Source organism: Patella vulgata, chromosome 4 (assembly GCF_932274485.2).
Source record: "Patella vulgata chromosome 4, xgPatVulg1.2, whole genome shotgun sequence".
NCBI lineage: Eukaryota > Metazoa > Mollusca > Gastropoda > Patellidae > Patella > Patella vulgata.
The window spans coordinates 25699049-25720429 of NC_065882.2; the positions used below are offsets into that span (position 1 = coordinate 25699049).

Here is a 21381-nt window from a genome sequence, read left to right on the forward strand (position 1 = left end):
GATAACTTTTGTCATTTGACCATTCACAAACTTCAACAAAGTAAAACAAGGGCCAAAGCCCTTGAAGTAATTGACGGATATTGCTGAAATTCAATACACTTCTTCGTTTCACTAATTCAAGTGCTTATAAATTTCTCACGGATGGGGTGATAACTTTTGTCGATAGAGCGTTCACAAGGTTCAACAACGTCAAACAAGGGCCATAACTCTAGAAGTTATCAATGGAAATTGCTGAAATTCGATAGGCTTCTTCATTGTACTAATTCAAATAATGCATGTAAATTTGATACAGATCGGATGATAACTTAAGTTTCTACAAGAGAAACAAGGACCATAACTCTAGAAATAATGAACGGAAATTGTTGAAATTATATAGGCTTCTTCTCTCACTAATGTAAACAACATATATAAATTTCAAACTGTTCAGATAATAAATGTAGTCTGTAGTGTGTTCACAAGAAATTGTGGGCGAGCTACGGATGGAAGCGACAGCAATATATGACCACATTTCCATGTGGGAGTATTAAAATGATGTCACAACCTGTATATTCCTTTGGTTATTTTGAGACTAACATGATTTTACTTCCAGGCCAATTACTACATGGGTAGCTCTCATTTTGCTTCATGTCCGAAGTCCCAACATCACTACTAGGCATGCTTTCCTTTTGGGACTGCAAGTACCAACCCTAATAAGTAAAGACAGGGCTAGAAAAATCCTTAAGGTTTTCCTTGGCTGATGCTGGGACATTCTAAATGTCAATCCAATGCCCTTACCACGACCCTACATGATTTATAGAAGGCAAATAACATGGTAACAATATTTTATTCCATATGATAACAAGCAATATGATTTATACAGTAATATATTCAGCATTATTGTAGAAAATTGATCAAGTTACATGTTGATATAAGCTTAACTGGAGGCACAGTTCCACACATCAAATAACTTCAGTTTAGGCAACAATTATATTTGCTTATTGTTAGGATACAACAACAAATAAGCCTTTAATATTTTCCGTCATGAGTAGCTTTTCCACACAATCCAAATCTAAAGCAATCTGATGTGTTGACGTAACGACCACAGTTGTGCCTTAATACTATTTGTTTTGAAGTTAATATACTGTCAAATTAATAGACTGCATTGAATTGGCTTAAGAGTAAAGATAAAAAATATGAATCTTTGCTAATATTACAGTATTTAAATTGTCTATAGATTGTGCTACTTACAAAGCCAACAGAATAATCTATATAAAATACAATACAACACATACTTTCTGGGACTTCACAAATTTGTCACAATTTTTTTAAAACATACTGGCAATTAAAATGTTCCACAACACTTGAGCTAATTTTAAATGAATTTTTTTTAAAAAGAAAACCCATGTAATTTCATGACTTCTGTTTATTGTGATTGACATTATCTATTTGATAGAAACTACTTTTAATTGAAGGAAAATTCTTTATATTTTCTTTATTCATAAAAGCAGAACCTGACAAACAAATCCTTTTTCTTGAAATTAACAAACAAGGACAGTCTGTGATGATAGGTAACTGTCAATGACTTTGTTCTACCTGCACTGAAAAAATGTGTCTATATGAGAACACACTGATTGTTGGGGTCAATGAATGTTACAGTATATGCACTACTTTGTTTAATGGCAGTCAGTTGTGGACTGGGTCTAAAATTTCTACAGGGAAATGAAATGAATTTTAGCTCATTGAGCTACTCCAAGAGCCTCACGAAAGAGGCTATAATCACATTACATACAGTATATTTGCTGAATATAGTCATGGTTTAGTTTCTTTTACGAGTATAAATAATGAATAAAATATAAAGAAGCTGCAATGGTTGAAGCTCTCCTTTAAACAATGATACTGATTATAATAGTCCAATAACTCAATAATACTTAGGACATTATGATGTAATTATATGACATACTATAATCAATATAGTTATGCACACATTATTGATGAAGTCAGTTTAGAAACTTATTAATTTATAGTTTTTCGACAACTTGCTTCAGATGTGCTCTAGGGTAAATATTCCTAAGAGTGTTTTAAACATATTTAACAATTTTTATTCACTAAAACATATTCGATGGCTCCTTTAAATATCATGTGAAAATTATAAGTCAGTAAACTAAAGAAAATCGTTAATAATAAAATCAGCAAACGAAATGAAATTGTAAGTCAGCAATCTAAATGATATTGTTGTAAATGACAAGTTACCACATTGAATGGCTTAAACATCTTGTATATGAGATGACTATGTTTTACACTGGTTTCAATACAAACAACATAACATTTAATATAAAACAAATAAAATAAAACAACTAAAGCATTAATCAGTATACATTATACACAACAAATATTTACAACATCATAATACAATATGATCAAGTCTTTAAACAATAATACATACGACTCTCTTATACCAGGGTACAAATTAAAACAAAATTTACTTCTTTTATTAATTTCAAAAATACTTCCATACTTTTTTTTGTCTAATTAGTACTGGCTTAAAATAAAATCTTTGGATAATCAAAACAATCAAACCGGTAGGAATTGGGACCATTCATAGTGGTGTATGATTTTTATTTGTCTCCAAAATCACATCCACTTATCAAGTCAAAAATAATACTCCATACATGATTGTGTACTGGATATACAAATTAGTTCTGTTCATGTATTTCTAAAGAAAACATTAAATTCTTCAGAGTACAAGCTAGTACCAGTTATTTCCATAGGTCCTAAAAACAGAAGCTTTTTGATAAGGACCATCTATCGATCAGCCCTACAATTAGATAATACAATTTTATAGCAGTATTTAATATTCTGCGACTACAACACAAATAAATTCTGTGTGAAATTCCATTTTAATAAAATAAAATGATGATAAATATAAAAGAATATAACGCACAGACACAATAAACAGTATCTAATATCATGGCAATTAATTGAGAAATAATATTATTTGCATCTAAATATAAGACGATGTAAAAATAAAATGGGATTATTTGACTGTACATGTACAATGATAAAAATATTTGATATAATTTTAATATAAGTTGTAATATCCATCTCACTCTGTTCACAACCAATCATTTAATAGGACATTACAACAATAGTAGAACATAAAACAAATTAAGTGTGGCCAAATATAACAACTGCAACCCTCCACAAACATAATCTTTGCAGTCACCACACATCATGGGCTATTGTCTATTTCTTGAATCTTGTGGTATTGATCAGGTTTGTGGAGCTTCATAGACATTTCACAAAGAATTACAAACTCATCTATTATTTAAACCAAGTCTTCAATATTTAATAGATATTTGTTCTTGGATGGGGTAAATCTGATAATATTGTTTCCTTCTGATTAGATTAGGCTTACAACTAATGGGTTGGGTGTTGTTTTTTTTTTTTGTTCTACATACAGTGTCTATAATAGTTCTATCTCCCTAGTCGACTTATACTACGCTAAGAATTCCTCTGATAATCCTGATGTATTGCTTTTGTCACATTTTCACAACAATCTTTAATAATTGAATGTAATAAGAGATTGAAGTTAAAAGAAAACAATTAAAATCTCATAATTTTAGCTTAAAGGGACTAAGCTTCCATAAATATATGTACATACCAACACAAACTATATAAATAGATAAAGCATCAAATCAGACGGACCCAAATCTATCAGGTTATCTCCCTTTATTTCATCTTTGGATGACAATAAAAAAACGATATTGGATTTAAACGATCTAATTTTTTCTCCCAAAACTATCAATCAATCAAAGTTGTCAATTTGAATTGTAACCTGGTTAGAAATATTCATATTTTTAGACCTAAAATAGAGACAAATAAATGGAATATTATTTTCCACAACTGGATCAATATTACATTGAAATAACATTACATTTGTTCATTAATTTTATAGATTTTAATGTTTATTACATAAATATTACAATACGCCATAAGCTATTGAGTTAACACTATTGAACAATACCTGTACATGGCTTATGTTTAAAAAGTTATTGAGCTTTTCCTTTTATCTCGTTTAATTGTTTTTTTTTTCTATGAAGGATATTGACTATAAACTCTATTGTTATATTATTATATATATCTTGAAGTAATGAATGCTATGTTTTTAATTAGATATCAATTGTGTGAATCATCTAAACAATAATATACATTACATTCATCTACCGGTAAGGCTTACTTATAAAAATAAAATAATTCTAATTTGAATTTTTTTTTCCTTGAAAATTCAAGCAAAATTTCAGATCATACACAATTAAAATTAGTCTTAACAAAAAATCTATTAATCCAAAAATGATAAAATCAATCAATCTAATGTTCAAATTACATTCCACTGATTTCCTACTGACAACTTTAATTTCATGTAATTGTCGGTAAAGTTATACAAATAATAACTCATTTCTATCCACTAACATCAAGGTCAAGATGGTATGTAACCTAGGTTTTTTTTCTAATGTTGAAGTGACTATCTAATGATCACTTTTAGCTCTTAAAGATGCATTATGTAAGAGCTAAATCTGCCTAATGCAGATCTTTTGTTTTTCCTCAAATCTATACTAAATGAAATGAAATGGGGTTAAGGTACTACTGTTCTGCTCCGACAAATCTATACTAATATTTGTGACTGTCTGTTGTTTGTGTCTGTCTGTTTTGGGTTGGCGGCTACATTAGGGTGTCCCTTGGCTGAAATTTGGTATATAGGGATAGCTCAGACCAGGCAGTAACACAGGCCTGGTGGCGATGGACTACCACTTCCGGTTTCAGGATTATGCTACTTCCGGTTCATAACTATATCCATGCTAAGTCAGGTCAACCGCTAGGGTTAAATAAATCATTAATTAGATATTTATTTATACGACAAGCCCATAATCAACTCTCTAGACCATTGGATGGTAGTGATATAAATGGATTTAATCAGATCGGCAGTTAATAATTTCACTAAAAAAAAAAGATAATTAAGACTGTGTTTATTATCGTAACAACGGTAGCAAAGACAATCGAGACTACACTGTTCTTCTAAGGGCCATAACTCTGCTCAGAATGAAGTAATTGGACTGAAATTTTCAACATATTCCCTTTTCATTATCTATTTATTAACTGTCGTGTCAAAATCTTACATAATGCATCTTTGATTTTGTTAAATTTAAAATAGGAAAATGTTTATTGACTTTCTTCTAACCCACTGTGTCTTTAATAAATAAAATAATATCATACAAGAATAAAATCACCTGCTTCCACTGGTATATTTAATGTGGGAGAGTGTTCAGTCATGTATATTTAAAACCTATCTGATTAAAATACAGATCTATATTTCGTTTCGTTTTTGCCTACACATGAAGATCTGACAAGATGTACTGGTAGGTTGTGTCAGGGGTCATATGAGCGACTTTTGACCCTATGACATCAGACATTGATTAATCAATCAGCATTGACATTTCTAGTGGTTTACCCACAGTTCCGTGCATGGCACGCCAAGAAAGTTGCCTTATCCCACTTCAGCCAAAACGCCGGTAATATAACAACTCTTCCAGATCCTAGTGTATTAATAAAGACCAGTAAAACGAAATTTTGAACAATAAAAGACAAAATGAAATAGGATCTGTGCTTTAATCAGATTGATTTAAAACGTAAGCCATGATGGAGTCTATCTATATTTATATCAACAGTTATTGTATAAGAGGTAAATCATTAACAATTGTATCTACATTACAATATATAACACTATCATTTAACAAAATCTTTCTCATTATCTATTAACATTTATTCTCTAGTATTCCACTTCATCTGTCACTCATTCAAAACAAGCAGGAATGGATATAATTGGGGCTCTATGTGGTTAAAGTTTTTATATATATTTGCAATTTCTCAACGATTAATCCATCTTCTTGTGGATTCCTCCCAGTCAGTACCTCCACCTTCTTCATCATCTGTTCTTATAAAAGATTCATCATCAGTTTGTAAATAACTTTCTTCATCTGTTGTATATCTACTACTTGTCATAACATCCTGTAATGATTCACATACACAACAATAGTGGATGTTTTTAATTGGACATGTATACATACATCATGGTCCGTGATAATCATCTATATATTTTCACAGCCTATATACCATTCAGTACCAACCTGACCACAATGTGTAAAGTTATTGACCAAATGAAATGGAATTTTACGTCCTACTTTTCTGCACCGAGATCTGTGTACATAAAGGTAGCAGAAGCAGAAATTGACTGTCTTACTCTCCTTTGAAGATCTTTATATTTTAAAACAAAATGACATGACTTGAAAGATAATTAAACTCTGAATCAAAAGGTTAACAGAAGATTTTTCCATATACCGGTATTTTAGAATCTAAGAACTATTCTTTTTATGTACCCTGTCCTTCCAATACCTACCAAAATGCATACTGTTAAAATTTTATATGGTTACATTAAAAAAATGAGTACGAAATAGACATTGATAAAATGTAGCAAGTACTTACTTTTGTGTGTCCATCACGTAAACTTAATTCTGATTCTTCCAGTGATCGGAACATTCTATCGTTATTTAGAAATGATTCTGCATCATCTGTAGCTAGAGCACTCTCATCATCTGTTCTAACATATGAATCACAATCATCTGTTGGAATGTAGCTAAAATAAAAATAGATAATTTTACATCTCTATATCTTTCAGTGTGTGAAACATACATCCACGAGTACCTTTGAGTCTGTTCTGGCCAGAAAATGTGTAGAAATAGGCAAGAGTATCACCAAGTCAAAGGGGCAATAACTCTACTGCATGACATAATTTTTAGGACTCTCAAAGTAGCCTGAGAACGATGGCATATATCAAGCAACAGGAGTCCCATTTGACAATCCATGGTTATTTTTGATTGCTCTATTTTCAAACTGTCTCCATTTATCTGGAAAAAATAGTGTCCATTGTGTATACATTAACTGGTTGTTAGCGAAAACAGTTCACACAATCACTGATGGGATATTTCTCCATCCACTGGTTAACGATGCATTCTATATAATTCAAATACAAGGTGAATGTCGTTTTTCCTGTCGACAAATCTTAAGACATAATGCACATTATTTTATAAAGATCAATATTCATTATAGTTAAAAAAATGAAATGAAATGAAATGGAGTTTAACGTCCTACTGTTCTACTCGGAACTTATAGTTAAAGAAGAGACCATTTAGTCAGGAGAGAATGAGACTAGCCCATGTTTATTATTCAACTAAATCGTTAACATCATTCAATGTTTAGATTTACTTCTACTTACTTATCTGTATCCGTATCACTTCCTGCTCTACTACTGTTGGCACTTCTTTGTCTTCTAGCTCGCAACTGTGCTAAAAATTCGGATTCCTGTTTTAATCTCCATTGAATATCATCTTTCCATGAATCCATCTCTTCTGATCCTGTAGATCGGATCATGGCATCAGACTCGTACATAACTAAAATAACAGTTCCGAAATAAATATTAACAAAATATATACATCATGCATTAAATTAAACAGATCAACTTTTTCTCTCTGGTATGTTAATTTTGAGTACTATCCTAATAACTATTCATGTTTGACCACCTGCAAGACACTAAAACACACTGATCAATCAAATTACCATTTCTAATGTGTAAACAGAACACTGTTTAGTTGAAAATGTTCGAATTGGATCAAATTTAATCTTTAAGTAGCATTTAGTGTTCTGTTAATGGATAAGTTAGGTTTGAGGAATGTGAGAGTTAACTGATGGGGATGCATTGCAATAATATTAACTAAGAAGGATTTGGTCACAGAATATAATAGGAACAATAGCTGAATAACTTTTTACTTTATATAAAAAAAAGTATTGACAATCATTTGTGAATTCTAAAACATCACTAAATTAATTTAATATGTTGTTTCACGTTTTTTTTTCATTGTTTTTATCTTTTAACTACCTAACATTAGTATAAATCTTACATTGCTGTTGTATGTTTTTGTGATGTACAAAATTTTCTTTTCTACTTATTATTATTAGGTCTATTGTACATTATGTATGTCTACCATTTTAATTGCAAAAAGGTCAAGGGCAAGGTATTTAAAAACTTTAAAAATATTAGACACTGGGCAAAACCAGAACAGTACATTCGACTATAAATGTAACTTCACGATTTTCTGACATTCCTTCAATGACCTTGTAAAAACTTATAAATAAACAATATACAAGGATATAATATTGATTGTTTTTCCTGGTGTTGTTTATAGATAATCTATAACTTACCTGACTGTTGACCATTTATACCATATTCATCTTCATCACTATTCTCTGGAGATAGAAGTACACTCAATTAGTACTATTACATTGATTCTATACATCTCTAGCCATATTGACATAGCTCTAATAACTATCATACACATTATACTCTCCATTATTAGGCCATATGTTCTACACAAATATTCCATACGTGGGCTTTAGGGCTTTTGACATTTCTAACACAGCTATAATAATCAAACTCGTAGTCCCTCAGCTCATCACAGACATTAATGTCAATTTTAAAACAATCAGAAAAATATATTAGCTTTTTAAAATTCTATTCATACAGAATGGATTATACCATATTTCTAGCTAATACTTCTAAATGAAGTTAATCATGTGATTTATTTGTGGAGACATCTGACAAAATATGACACTTCAAAAATGTGATTCTTTATATTTTAAACATGTTAAAGTCTGTGTACCCTCAACCAAGGTTTACCTTCTGTTTTTGATAACATTTATTATGAAAAAAAAGTGGTTGCCATGCAAGATATGCCCACATTTTGCAAGAGATGGACAGAGAACAAGCTTAAAAGCGACTTTTTGTACAATCAGGGGCCATAATCCTGGAAGCTACGGTCCGATATTCGCTAAGAGCCCAGATCTTTTAAGTTTCATCAAAATCGAATAACAAGAAGGACAGAGAACAAGCTAAAAAAGTGATTTTTTGTACTATCAGGGGCCATAATTCAGGAAGTCAATATCAAAAGGAACCACGATCTTTGGGATATAAACATATATTTTAAGTTTCATCAAAATCAGACAAAAATTGTGACATCTAGAGGGTCACAAGCTAAAAACATGATTTTACGTACAATCAAGGGCCGTAATCCAGGAAGTTATGGTCTGATGTATGCGATTATTGAAAGAAACCAAGATCTTTGAGATATAAACATAATTATATTTTAAGTTTCATCAAAATCAGATAAAAATTATGACCTCTAGAGGATCCACAACCTTGATATACCATATGTTTACACTATTTGTGTACGAGGGGCAGTCATTTTGTCCAGCAGTTTTGGTCTGATTTTCACGAAATCTGAACTCAACCAGCATTACGGTGTAAAGATAATAAATTCAAATGTTTTTTTTTAAATCAGACAAAAATGGTGACCTCTAGAGGGACTACGAGTTAAAAACGCTATTTTTTGTACAATCAAGGGCCATAATTCAGGAAGTTATGAAACATGTATTCCAAGTTTCATCAAAATAGGATCAAAAGTGTGACTTCTAGAGGGTCCACAGCATTGATATACCATAATATTTACACTATCTGCATACGAGGGGCAGTTTTGGTCTGATTTTCACGAAATTTGAACTCAACCAATGGTAATATATTCGAACAGTTTTTTAAATCGGATAATAATTCTGACCTCTAGAGGGACCAAAGATAAAAACGTGATTTTTCGTACAATCAGGGGCCATAATTCATAATATCAAAAGGAACCAAGAACTTTGGGTTAGAAACATGCATTTCAAGTTTCATCAAAACCAGATGAAAGTCGGGACCTCTAGAGTGTCCACAAGCTAAAAATGTGATTTGTCGTATTTGTACAATCAGGGGCCATAATCCATAAGTTAGGGTCCGATATATGCCATTATCAAATGGAACTGAGCTCTTTGGGAGATAAACCTGTATCACAAGTTTTGTCAAAATCGGATAAAAATTGTGACCTGTAGAGTGTCCACAAACAAATTGTGGACTGACGGATGGATGAACAGGGGTGACGACAATATACGTACACATGAAAATGTGGGCATATAAAAAGATACTGTTATTTATGGAATATCTATTTAAATATTGTGAATCCCTCCAACTTTGTATGTTTATATCCTAAGTAATACATTTCAGCAGAAACTATTCAAATATCAACCTCACTCAATAGCAAATTATCATTATCATATAACATGTTTGGTTTCTTGAAAATTGAGATATATTTGTTTCATGTAAAGATTTTATAGGACCGAATATAAATGATACTGGCAAATACAAAATTTAGACACTAAAATATAAATGATCCTGGATAGAGGGAAATCCTATAATAACCCTTTAGTACATAGACCACACTAACTAGTGCTACTCAGACTGTTGTAAACCACTCTGTCAAGTGCACAGCTGTTGCACCTAAAAAAAAGTAGTAAATGGCCCTATAATACGGAATGCTATTACATATCTTGGGAGTTTTGAGGCGGTCAACTGAATAGCAGTTTCAGTCTTCCAATGTACTGGTATATTTGCTCTAATTTTCATTAAGGAGCTAGTCAATATTTATGTGTACCAAGTGCTAAAGGGTTCAAGACAGGTTGCTAGGCCAAGAATGATACAAACACAGCAGGTAAATTGCCTGTGTGGTCCATAAAGGGTTTTACATTCTAATTCTTAATTAATTTTAATTAAACCTAGTTAATTAATATGACACTAAAAGAGGCCAAGGGCAGCTACCTATGCAGAAATTATTTGAAATCATTCAAATCTGACAGATTTCTTTCTAGACCTAACATAAACAACACCAAATATTTTAGACTAAATACAGACCACATAAAATTTCAAAGTAAACAAGAGCGTTAACTCTGAAAATAATCATCAGAAATTGTTGAAGATCAATCAATAGGTTTATGCATAACATCGAAAAGATCACTTTTTAATTTGACATCAAGATAACCCACTGTTACTCATGAACTCACCAGAATTAAGTTCTTTCACCAAAGACGACATGGCATTTGTTACAGAATCTGCAGCAACAAGTAAGTCTTGCCGTAAATTCCCAGGATTACTAACAGACGGTCTCTGATTAAATGCTTGTCGAACATCACCACCCAGACCAGTTAGAGATGATTCCATGGGTGTACTAGGTGAACTACCCTTATTGTTGGCATTGTTTACAATAGTTGGTGACATGGCATTTCGTGATCGTGGAGAACTATTTGGTGTGGAACGAGGAGAACTTGGATGATTCTGAAGAAAAAAAAACAAGAAAAAAAAAATGTAAAGCAGTGTTTGATCAATGCTACTGATGGTTTAACTTGTTTTAGATATTTCATCAGATATTTCAAGGTGAGTTAAAACCCCAACATTCCAGACCAAAATGACAGTAATATAACAACTCTTCCAGATCCTAGTGTAGTGAAGACAAGTAAAACGAAATTTTGAACTAAAAAAAAAAGAAACAAAATAGGATCTGTGTTTCTTTGCTGGAGCAGTGTTTCATGAAGGCAGTTCGGGAAGATGGAGTATCTATCAGGACATAAAATACCTAACATATTTGATCAAACAGTAGCGTTATATTCAAATAGGGGTGTTACGATACTTATATATATTAAAAGTCTTACAGTATTTGGATTACATACAAACATAATTGCATTCACTGCCTGATACCCGATAAAAGTAGTCATTCATAACTTCGATCAGAGTATTGTAATTTGACTGAAATTCTTAATATAGTCATTTCACATTACCTATTTTTGAACTATATATATATACAGCCCTTTCTCTAAATATCACATAATGCCTCTTTAACCTTACTTATCTTGGCTATCTGTATAGGTCAGCTTTCAAACAAACATGCACAGTAAGTTATCTTATTGGAAAATGACAGAATGTGCCAATGTGTACTTAATTTTAACCGTTTAACAACAAAGCCAAAATAGTTAAGCTGGCTGGGCTTAAAGTTGGTGTGAACACTACACTCTCCTGGCTTAAAAATACCTGCGGTTTTGAACTAGTTTAATATTTATAGTCTGAACAGTATATGCTAGTCTATCATTTATTTAAAGGTATCATTAAAATTGTTGTATGGGACCTTTAAATAATAATTATTTGTATACAGTGTGTGATAATTATGTGACAGTAGCTATATCTATAAAGAAACGGGTTGAACTCAACCATATAAAGAACTGGGTGAAAAACAGGAAAAAATCAATAGCACTTGAAGTATAAAAATACAACATAATTCACCGTTATTTTTATTAGCTAACTTTCAATAAAACACAGCTACCTTGATAATCACTGCTACTAGATTTTTTTAAATGAAACACTAACACTTGACAATTATCATTGTTCGATTAGTTATTTAATTTAAAATTTGGAGGTATATGTGGATTATGTTAATTAATTGTATACAGTTTCTCAAGGTCTTGCTAATGGAAATGCTAATTCACTTTAAAACTGCAAATAATTCTAATAATTTTCCGAAACAATTGAACTCCTAAAATGTGGTGAAACAATATGTAAACAATATATGTATAGCTTTTTTCACTTGAGTCCACATTTATTATCAAACAATTTCTTTACAGCTAGCTACGTCACATAATCATTGCCACTGTATGCATATCATTATTATTTAAAGGTCCAACAGGTCCATGTCAATCATACTTATTTTGACTGACATTCATAGAACAAACTTTTATTGTTTAAAACATTTATTGTTAATTGAGTCAAAATTTATTGTTAATTGAGTCAACATTTATTGTTAATTAGGCAACATTCATTTTTAATGCAATTTGAATAGCAAAAGAAAAGAATTTCAGCCTTATTGTTAGAAAACTGTAATGTCATGAACCTGTTTGTGGTTTAGTTTTTCATGTCTTAGCTATATTGATGTGAATATAAATGTCAGTGGTTTCTATAACATGAAGTACATGTTAGTGAACTATATGATTTAATTAATATCATGTTTTTAGTTTTACTGCCCACATAAACAAAGACGGATATACTGGATTCAAAAGAGTGCACTTCAGAGCCGGATTCTTGTCTCCGACTATCTACAGGTTTTATTTATGTGAATTAGTTCAAATTTTACTTTCATTCTGTTAAATTAATACACAAGTGTGAGTGTGTGTGCGAGCCTGCGAGGGGGTGGGGGTGGGGGGGGGAGTGATCATAAGATCATGTGGTGTGGATTTTGGAATTCATATTTGTAATTGTATGTGACAAGGAGTAGGGTTGTCTGTCTAACCTTGTGGGTTTTCTACAGGTCCTCCTACTTCTAAATGCAACTAGATGCAAGCGAATTATTGAAATAAAATTGTAACATATGTTAGCCCAAATATGATACAGTTTTTATCTTTCTGATCTGCATGCTATTTCCCTTAAAATGATCTCAGCCTAGAACTCAAAACCAATTCTGAATATGATTTGCCCTAAAATTACCAGGAACTGTCCTAGAAGAGAAAACTTGCCCTTGAGATACAATATATTACTTTGTGTAGATTAATTTTTGTAATAATTACCTTCAATAGTTTCATCAGAGTTTCTAATTGTACCATTAAATCTTTACGACTTTCCTGTAGCGATTGCATTCTAGATTCTAGTTCATCTTTCCTTTGTCGTAATATTCTTAGTTCTGCTAACAATGTTGGGTTGTATTGTGCTTCAGCATTTTCTTGAGCAAATGCTTCTTGTTCCAGTCTCAATCTTTGGATTTCTCGCATAATCTCCCTGAGGATAAATCAAATAAAAATATACAAAATTCATCAGTATAAATGATACATGTATTTGCTTGAGATAAAAAAATTGACCTAATTTGTGTTGAGTGGAGATTAAACATCATGGTACTTTATATAGGAAGTCTGCTACAATTAGAAAAACAAGCAAATAGTGACACTGATGTCTCCTGCCAATATCCCAAAATAAATAGATGACACATACTAATTAATTGCGCATTAAGTTATCTTTTTTAAATATATTAAGCAATCAAACTGATTTATACTTAGTCTAAGCAGAAAATGTACATGATCAAACTCAGTCATGGTTTCAAAGTACCGTAGTTAGAATCGAAGTTATCTTGTCCAAAAGCATCGACCAATGAAATTGCTTAACTCTGCTTAGCTTTAGCAGAAAATGTTAATCACTGAACTCAGTCAAAACATTCACCTTATGAACATCTAAACCAAGTTTAAACATTCTACCTCAATCAAAAGCAGGCTATGTTCCAAAGTCTTCACCAATCAAATTGCTTATTGTTACTAAGCCTAAGCAGAAAATTCTCATCAGCAAATTTAGTCAAGCTATTTGGTATAATGAATCTATACTCTGAGTTTAAAGTTTTAATCTACAGGTACACTGGCTTAAGTGTTAAAAATACAAAATACATTGTACACATAGTTAATCTAAAGAGACAATAACACATCGAAGACAAAACTATACAGTTATATGGGACAACAATCACTGGTTTATTATACACAAGCACGACGTTTCGATAAGTATTCTCTTATCGATTATCAAGCTTGATAACGATAAGAGAATACTTATCGAAACGTCGTGCTTGTGTATAATAAACCAGTGATTGTTGTCCCATATAACTGTATAGTTTTGTTATGTTTCCAATTGCTAAATGCCACTAAAGGATTAGATTAAACACATCGAAGATCATGGATAATTGGTAAAAACCCCACAGATTATTGATTTGTTACGATTGGACGTTAAAAGTATCTGGCATGTTCAAATAAGATTGTATGTCAAATTTTAAACATTCAGTACTGATATATATATATATATGTATAGAGAGGTGTTAAAATTAGATTTCTGAGCTGAACAAATGTTTAGAAGTTTTCAAAGTGTTTTCCCACACACCTTTAAAAGTAGGTCAGTGCTTGGATGTTTGATAATCACATGATTCTAGTGTTATTCTTAATATCCTATTATCCAAATTACTTACATTTATTTTATGATAATTCATCTCTATAAATTGTATTTTAGTAATCCCCTATAACAGTGATAATTCATATCTAAATTGTATTTTAGTAATCCCCTATAACAGTGATAATTCATCACTAAATTGTATTTTAGTAATACTCTATAATAGTGATGTAAGATATGCTACTGTTAAATGAGTGTAAGATAGGTTGCCAGGGAAAGAAACATACACCCACAGCAGCTAAATCGTCTGAGCGGCCAACAAAGGTTGTCGTATATTTAATCTTTTGTAGGTAATGGGGGGCATTTACAAGACAATTTCATACAGATGAGTTTATAATTTTCGTCATTTGTGGGTTCACAAGGTGCTACAAACTGAAATAAGGGCCTTGGCTCTGGAAGTAATTAAAACAAAATTCGAAGTTTGACAAGCTTTTTCATTTTACTAATTTAAATAATGCATATAAGTTTCATACAGATCTGATGATGACTTTTGTCAATTGAGCTTTCACAAGGTTCAACAATTCAAAACAATGGCCATTTCTCTAGAAGTAATTTACAGAAATTGCTGAAATTCAATAGATTTCTTTGTTTCACTAATTAAAATAATGCATATAAATTTCATACAGATCGGATGATAACTTTTGTTCACAAGGTTTAACAAAGTAAAACAAGGGCCAAAGCTCTTGAAGTAATTGACAGAAATTGCTGAAATTCAAAACACTTCTTTGTTTCACTAATTTAAATGATGCATATACATTTCATACAGATCAGATGATAACTTTTGTCGTTAAAGTGTTCACAAGGTGCAACAAAGTGAAACAAGAGCCATAACTCCAGAAGAAACTAACAGATATTATTGAAATTAAATAGGATTCTTCATCTCACTAATGTAAACACATACATCAATTCCAAAACAATCAAATGATAAATTTAGTCTGTAGAGTGTTCACAAGAAATAGTGGACGGACGGATGGAGGGAACGGCAATATACAACCATATTTCCATGTGGGAGTATAAACTACAAAGATAATTTTTTAACTGTGCATACATGTGCAATATCTAAAATCATACATAAACATTACAACCAATACTACATATTCCACTGTGTACTTCTAAATGATTAAATAATGACAGACTGAGTGTTTACATATAAGCACAGAAATAGAGTAATCATTACTTTGAACATAGTGTATGAAAAATGATAGATCATGTGCTCAGAAATTGGTTTTCAGGCCATTAATCTCTGCTGATTTCATCTGATAAATGTCAATTAAGTCATTATTATGTCATTTCATGTCTTTTGTTGTGCATCCGATTTATCAAGTAGGACCTGTACTATTTTCGTCAAGAGTTATCTGATGTTATTCCGAGTTTTATCATGTACTGTGTATGTCAATAAGTCTGGCCTCAGAAAACTTCTATGTTATTAAACCAAACTAACAAAATTGTGTGCACCAAAACTTTAAAGAGCCATCTGTTTCAGAAAATAGTGACCATCTCTTCTTTAGATAAAGAGAGAGAGAGAGAGAGAGAGAGAGAGAGAGAGCACTATGGAGTTTGACATCCACTTGACACAAACTAGGTCATTTCAGGACTAACATTTGGTTCAATTTTATTTCAATAATTTACTCGGAATCAAAACCACTAAACATAACAAAGACTGTTATAGTGATCATGTCCCATTAGGTTTTAAAGAGGCACTATTCAAGAGCTAAATCTGCATTGCAGGTCATTCTTTAGGCCTTAAATGTTATATAAATTATTAATTAGACATTTATTAACACAACAAGACCATAATGAACTCTCTAGGTTATGATAATAAACAATCAATGCACAAATCTTGTCAAAACTACAAATATTGATAACTTCGCTCAAAAAAAAGTAAAATGAAATGAAATGGGGTTTAACATCCTACTGTTCTGCTCCGACTGGGCTAATGAAGACAGGCATATGCCATACAGTGTGATATCAGGGAATATTTGCCCGGACAGCAGCCCTACGGCCTCTCCTTATATTGAATTCCAATGTGCACACCACTGTTTACAAGAGACCTCAGTTTTTCGACTATGCCAGGCCCAGAATAAAGTAATTTGAATGAAATTTTCAATATAGCCATTTTGCATTATTGTTTTTTGAACCATTATAGCAAGAATAGCTGGTTCTTTATCTAAATCTTATGTAATGTATCTTTTATTTCAATTATATATTTTTTTTAAAGGGATTCTATTTCAAAAAGTTTTTTACCCTTTTCTTCCAATTCTCTGCTGGAAAATCACCCCCCATGATGCTTGAATTAGATAGATGATGTTTTGTTTGGTTATTTATTATTGTCATCAAAAAAATATTTAATGTCCGTTAAAATTGGAATCATTTGTTTTTTACGAAGTAAATGAAAGACTTAATCAAGCGTACAGTTCTACCATCACTTCTTAATCAATGACTTGAGTCAAACAGGAAGTTGTCTTTCTACCCTCGCCTACCAGCATGATCAATTTTATTCTTGAAACCAAATTGGCAGAAAGATTCAATCAGATAGACAATCATTCAATAAAATTACACAATGACTGCTGCAGGTTGATCGCTGCAATCTGACCTAAATACTACATTGATTATAGTGATAGAGATTTTTGGTGTTCATGTAAATAATTTAACTAGGGAATCCAGTAAAGCATAAATATCTATACATATTAACATTGATTTTAATACGTAGAGAAAATAATTTATTGACAGTGTGTGGTTTACTGTCAACATTAGTTTCCGATTGTAGCCGATTCAGGTATGCGCTAATTACTGTCAATTGTATATATATAATAGCTGTAGAGATTGTTAGCGTGAAGCTCTTCCCTTCAAACAATACCCACAATATTTGCCGTCGTCAGCAATGTTTACCCACAATTCCATTGACTGATAAAGACCATCAACCTATAGACCAGCCTATAGATAATGTATTCTTTTATGAAATATCTATCTTTATTAGCCCAGTCGGAGCAGAAAAGTAGGACATAAAACCGCATTTCATTTCATTTCTGAAAAATACCTCTTGTGGACATGAATTTTGTCATAAATTTATATTTCTATGAAAGTTTCTCGTGGAATTTCATGATTTTTATGATGTTTTTATCAAATTTTATGATATTTGTATAATGTTTTTATCAGTCACATTTCATGACTTTTTTGAGTTTTTATCATTATCAAATATTATGACTTTTGTTTATATAATAGCACTGACAGTGTTCAGCCAGTGTTATGCGGATAAAAACGTCCTACCATAGCACTAGTAATATCAATGATATTCTATGTCCATATACCCACGGTGGGTGAGTGGGTGAGATGCTGGCTCACTAGCTTGGAGGACGCAGGTTCGCTCCTGGTGTTGGCCACGAAAGTTCATCAGGGTTTACCGGTGTGGTTTCTTCTTGTCAGTGGTGCAGGACGCAGGGCCTGACAAGGACAGCTGTCTATAGTTGTACTTGTTCGGATGGTATGAAAAACCAAGTTCCTGTGTACACATAGGCGTGTATGTAAAATATCCCTTGGCAGTTGGAATTTGATGTAAGAGTAGGCCTTAGCACCGCTGTCAAGGCAAAATTAGCCCAGTCGGAGCAGAACAGTAGGACGATAAACCCAAATTTCATTTAATTTCATTTCATATAAATATACTATCATAACATTAACTGAACACTGTCAAATATTAAATAAAAGAGAGCAGCAAGCTGGGGGTCATAAAATGCCTGGTGTAGCGATTTATGGTTAATTTTATAATTAAAATTTTTTTTTCGTCTCATTTGATGAGATAGTGAAATTTTATATTTTTATGATATTTTTCCATTTTATGATAATTTTATGAGAAATGACGAAATTTTATGAAAATATAAATGTATTTATATTGCACGGTCCCTGCATTAAAGTAGCCAAAACCATTGATATTTTCATGCCTATATAGATAGGCCAGGTGCTTTTAATCCATTACCGAACTTACAAAAAAGATAGGGAGCAAGGCAATGATACACATACCCACAGCAGTTAAGTCATCCAAGCAGTCCACAAGGGTTGTCAAATATTTTTTTCATTTTTTCAGTAATTATTATCAGAAATAAATAAAATTTAATAAAAGTACCAGATTATCAGTTATGATACTTTTCTGCACCAACTAGGGCTAATGAAGAAATGCTGATATCATGCAGAGTATGAGGAAAATTTTGTCTGGACAGCAGCATTTCTGCCTTCATTGAATTTCAATTTTCAAGTGTTCTTTTACATGCATGCCGACGTGTGTACACACTTTACTACACAGGGTAGTGTTTCTTATCAGACCTTTATACCAACACCACTGTGTCTCCTCACTGAACATGAGATATTGATATGTTTTTAAGCTATCTATAAAAACCTCTTGAACTATAATAAACAACTATAACCACTACTAGTTTGTCTCTCTCTAATTAGGAGACACTTATCTAGCTACAACATCACATATGGTATCATGGCCAACATTAAATAAAAGACATTTGGCTCGGATTTCAACGATAAGCTCACATCAGTAGAGTCAAGCATGTTTACCAAGATTCTACAACATACAAAAAATAAGAGGCAAAAACACCAAAAGTCTAATTCAATCAATTTAAATTAATAACTTATTTGGTGGAGAATTTCTTTTTAATTTTTTTGTTTCCATAATTAGTCAAGTTAACCAATAGGATCAAACTGAAGTGATATATTGACGATTCGACAATGATGAGTCTACCATGTACAGTCTGAACCATCATAAATTTTAAACGGATTTCTTCGATTATGAACAAGTTACTTAACTTTGGTTATTATAAACTTACACTATTGAGAAATACAAGATTCTTATAACGCATGAGCATGATGTTAAAAGTTGCTAATCAGTACAATTGACACGTAAATTTGTGATTTTCAAGAATATATAACAAATAAAAATTATTCAGATGGTAACAAAAATCAGAACATACAGTGATGAGAAACAAGTATTTAATTTTAATTGGCCCAACCAAAACTGTCATTTAATATGTAGAAGAAATTTGTACCTGTTTTTGGCTTCTAGCTGACCAATGAGCTCACGCTGAGCTTTATTAGAATCTACACTACAATGTATTTCAGATGGACTTCTTGCCTGAAAATAAAAAATAAAATAATTAGGTAGAGAATACATGTACACAGTCAATTTAAGGGCACATGACATACCAACCCAATGAAATGAAATAATAATTTTAGTGTACCAAATATTATTTAACTGTGCGCTGGACCTGCATTAAGAATATCAAATACAAAATATGAATAGCAAGAAAAACAGTGCCAGACAAAATGACAGGCACAACATGAATTGTGCATAAAAATCCTGAAATTGTGTCTGACAATGTCTATGACATTGAAGAGCCACGGTGGCCCAGGGAGTAAGACACTGCTTGCTAAACAGGCGGTCTCAAGTTTGCTTCCGGTGTTCGCTAAGAAAGCTTCCCATGATTTTTCTGCGCGGTTTCTCCTTGTCAGTGGTGCAGGACGAAAGGTCTAGCAAGGACAGTGTCTATAGTCGTTTGGATGTATATATTGGCATGCACATAAAAGATTTTGAAATCGACATACGAGTAGTCTGTAGCGGGGCTGTCCAGGCAAAATTCCCCTCATAGCACCTAACATAAAGTATGCCCATCTTCATTAGCTTAGTCAGTGCAGAAAAGTAGGACGTTAAACCCCATTTCATTTCATTTGAGGAATTGAATCATGGTGTATTTGAAGAAATGTCCAATGGCAGAACACTGCTCTTCTAAAAAAACAAAATATAGTGGTATCATCTTTTATAGAATGACTAACCACAATTATTCAGGGATTTTTTTGCTAATTTATGGATGATGACAAGAAATTGATTTTCGATAGGACATTTGTTTAATGTCAAATTATTTCAATTCTATCAATGATTGTTGGATTTTTTATTTTCGGTACTCCTCAAATGCCTATTGCAAAGATATCTTTAATGTGTAATAGTAATACCAATTTATATACAGGATCTCAGTTATTTGTTCCTTCTAAAAGACTATGTACTTCCGTATTCATCTCTAAACAAAATGGGGTTTCAAAAATCATGGAGGTTCCTCTCAGCCCATTCCAGAATTTGTAAAAGGAACATCCTGGTTAGTGTCCTAACCATAAAACCCCTGTGAGCCTATACGTAATAGTTATATACCTTGTTTTCAAGGTGTATGGGTTGATACACTGTCTCTTTTTTGAGTGGGGCTCCGAGGCGAAGCTGAGGAGATCTCCACTCAAAAAGGAGACGGTGTATCAACCCATACACCGAGAAAACAAGGTATATAACTGACTTATACTAAATACTTTTTGGAGAAATAGAGATTTTTTCTATTTTTCCGAATTTCAAAATCATTTTTCATTTCACAAATTTATCA

The 21381-nt window shown here is 32.0% G+C and overlaps 1 protein-coding gene across 3 annotated transcripts in view; it reads right to left on the reverse strand.

The window, feature by feature from the left end:
* Positions 1–804: 804 nt before the first annotated feature.
* Positions 805–21381, reverse strand: part of LOC126819251 (dystrobrevin beta) — a 79742-nt gene continuing 59165 nt past the window's right edge. For all 3 annotated transcript variants that reach the window (XM_050547186.1, XM_050547188.1, XM_056100128.1), the window contains 7 exons: positions 20008–20093; positions 13555–13762; positions 11011–11281; positions 8290–8334; positions 7307–7481; positions 6517–6667; positions 805–6042 (listed from right to left, as the gene is read on the reverse strand). In XM_050547186.1, the coding sequence (XP_050403143.1) occupies positions 5902–6042; positions 6517–6667; positions 7307–7481; positions 8290–8334; positions 11011–11281; positions 13555–13762; positions 20008–20093 (1077 nt within the window). In that variant the 3' untranslated portion in view covers positions 805–5901. The remainder of the gene's footprint in view (positions 6043–6516; positions 6668–7306; positions 7482–8289; positions 8335–11010; positions 11282–13554; positions 13763–20007; positions 20094–21381) is intronic.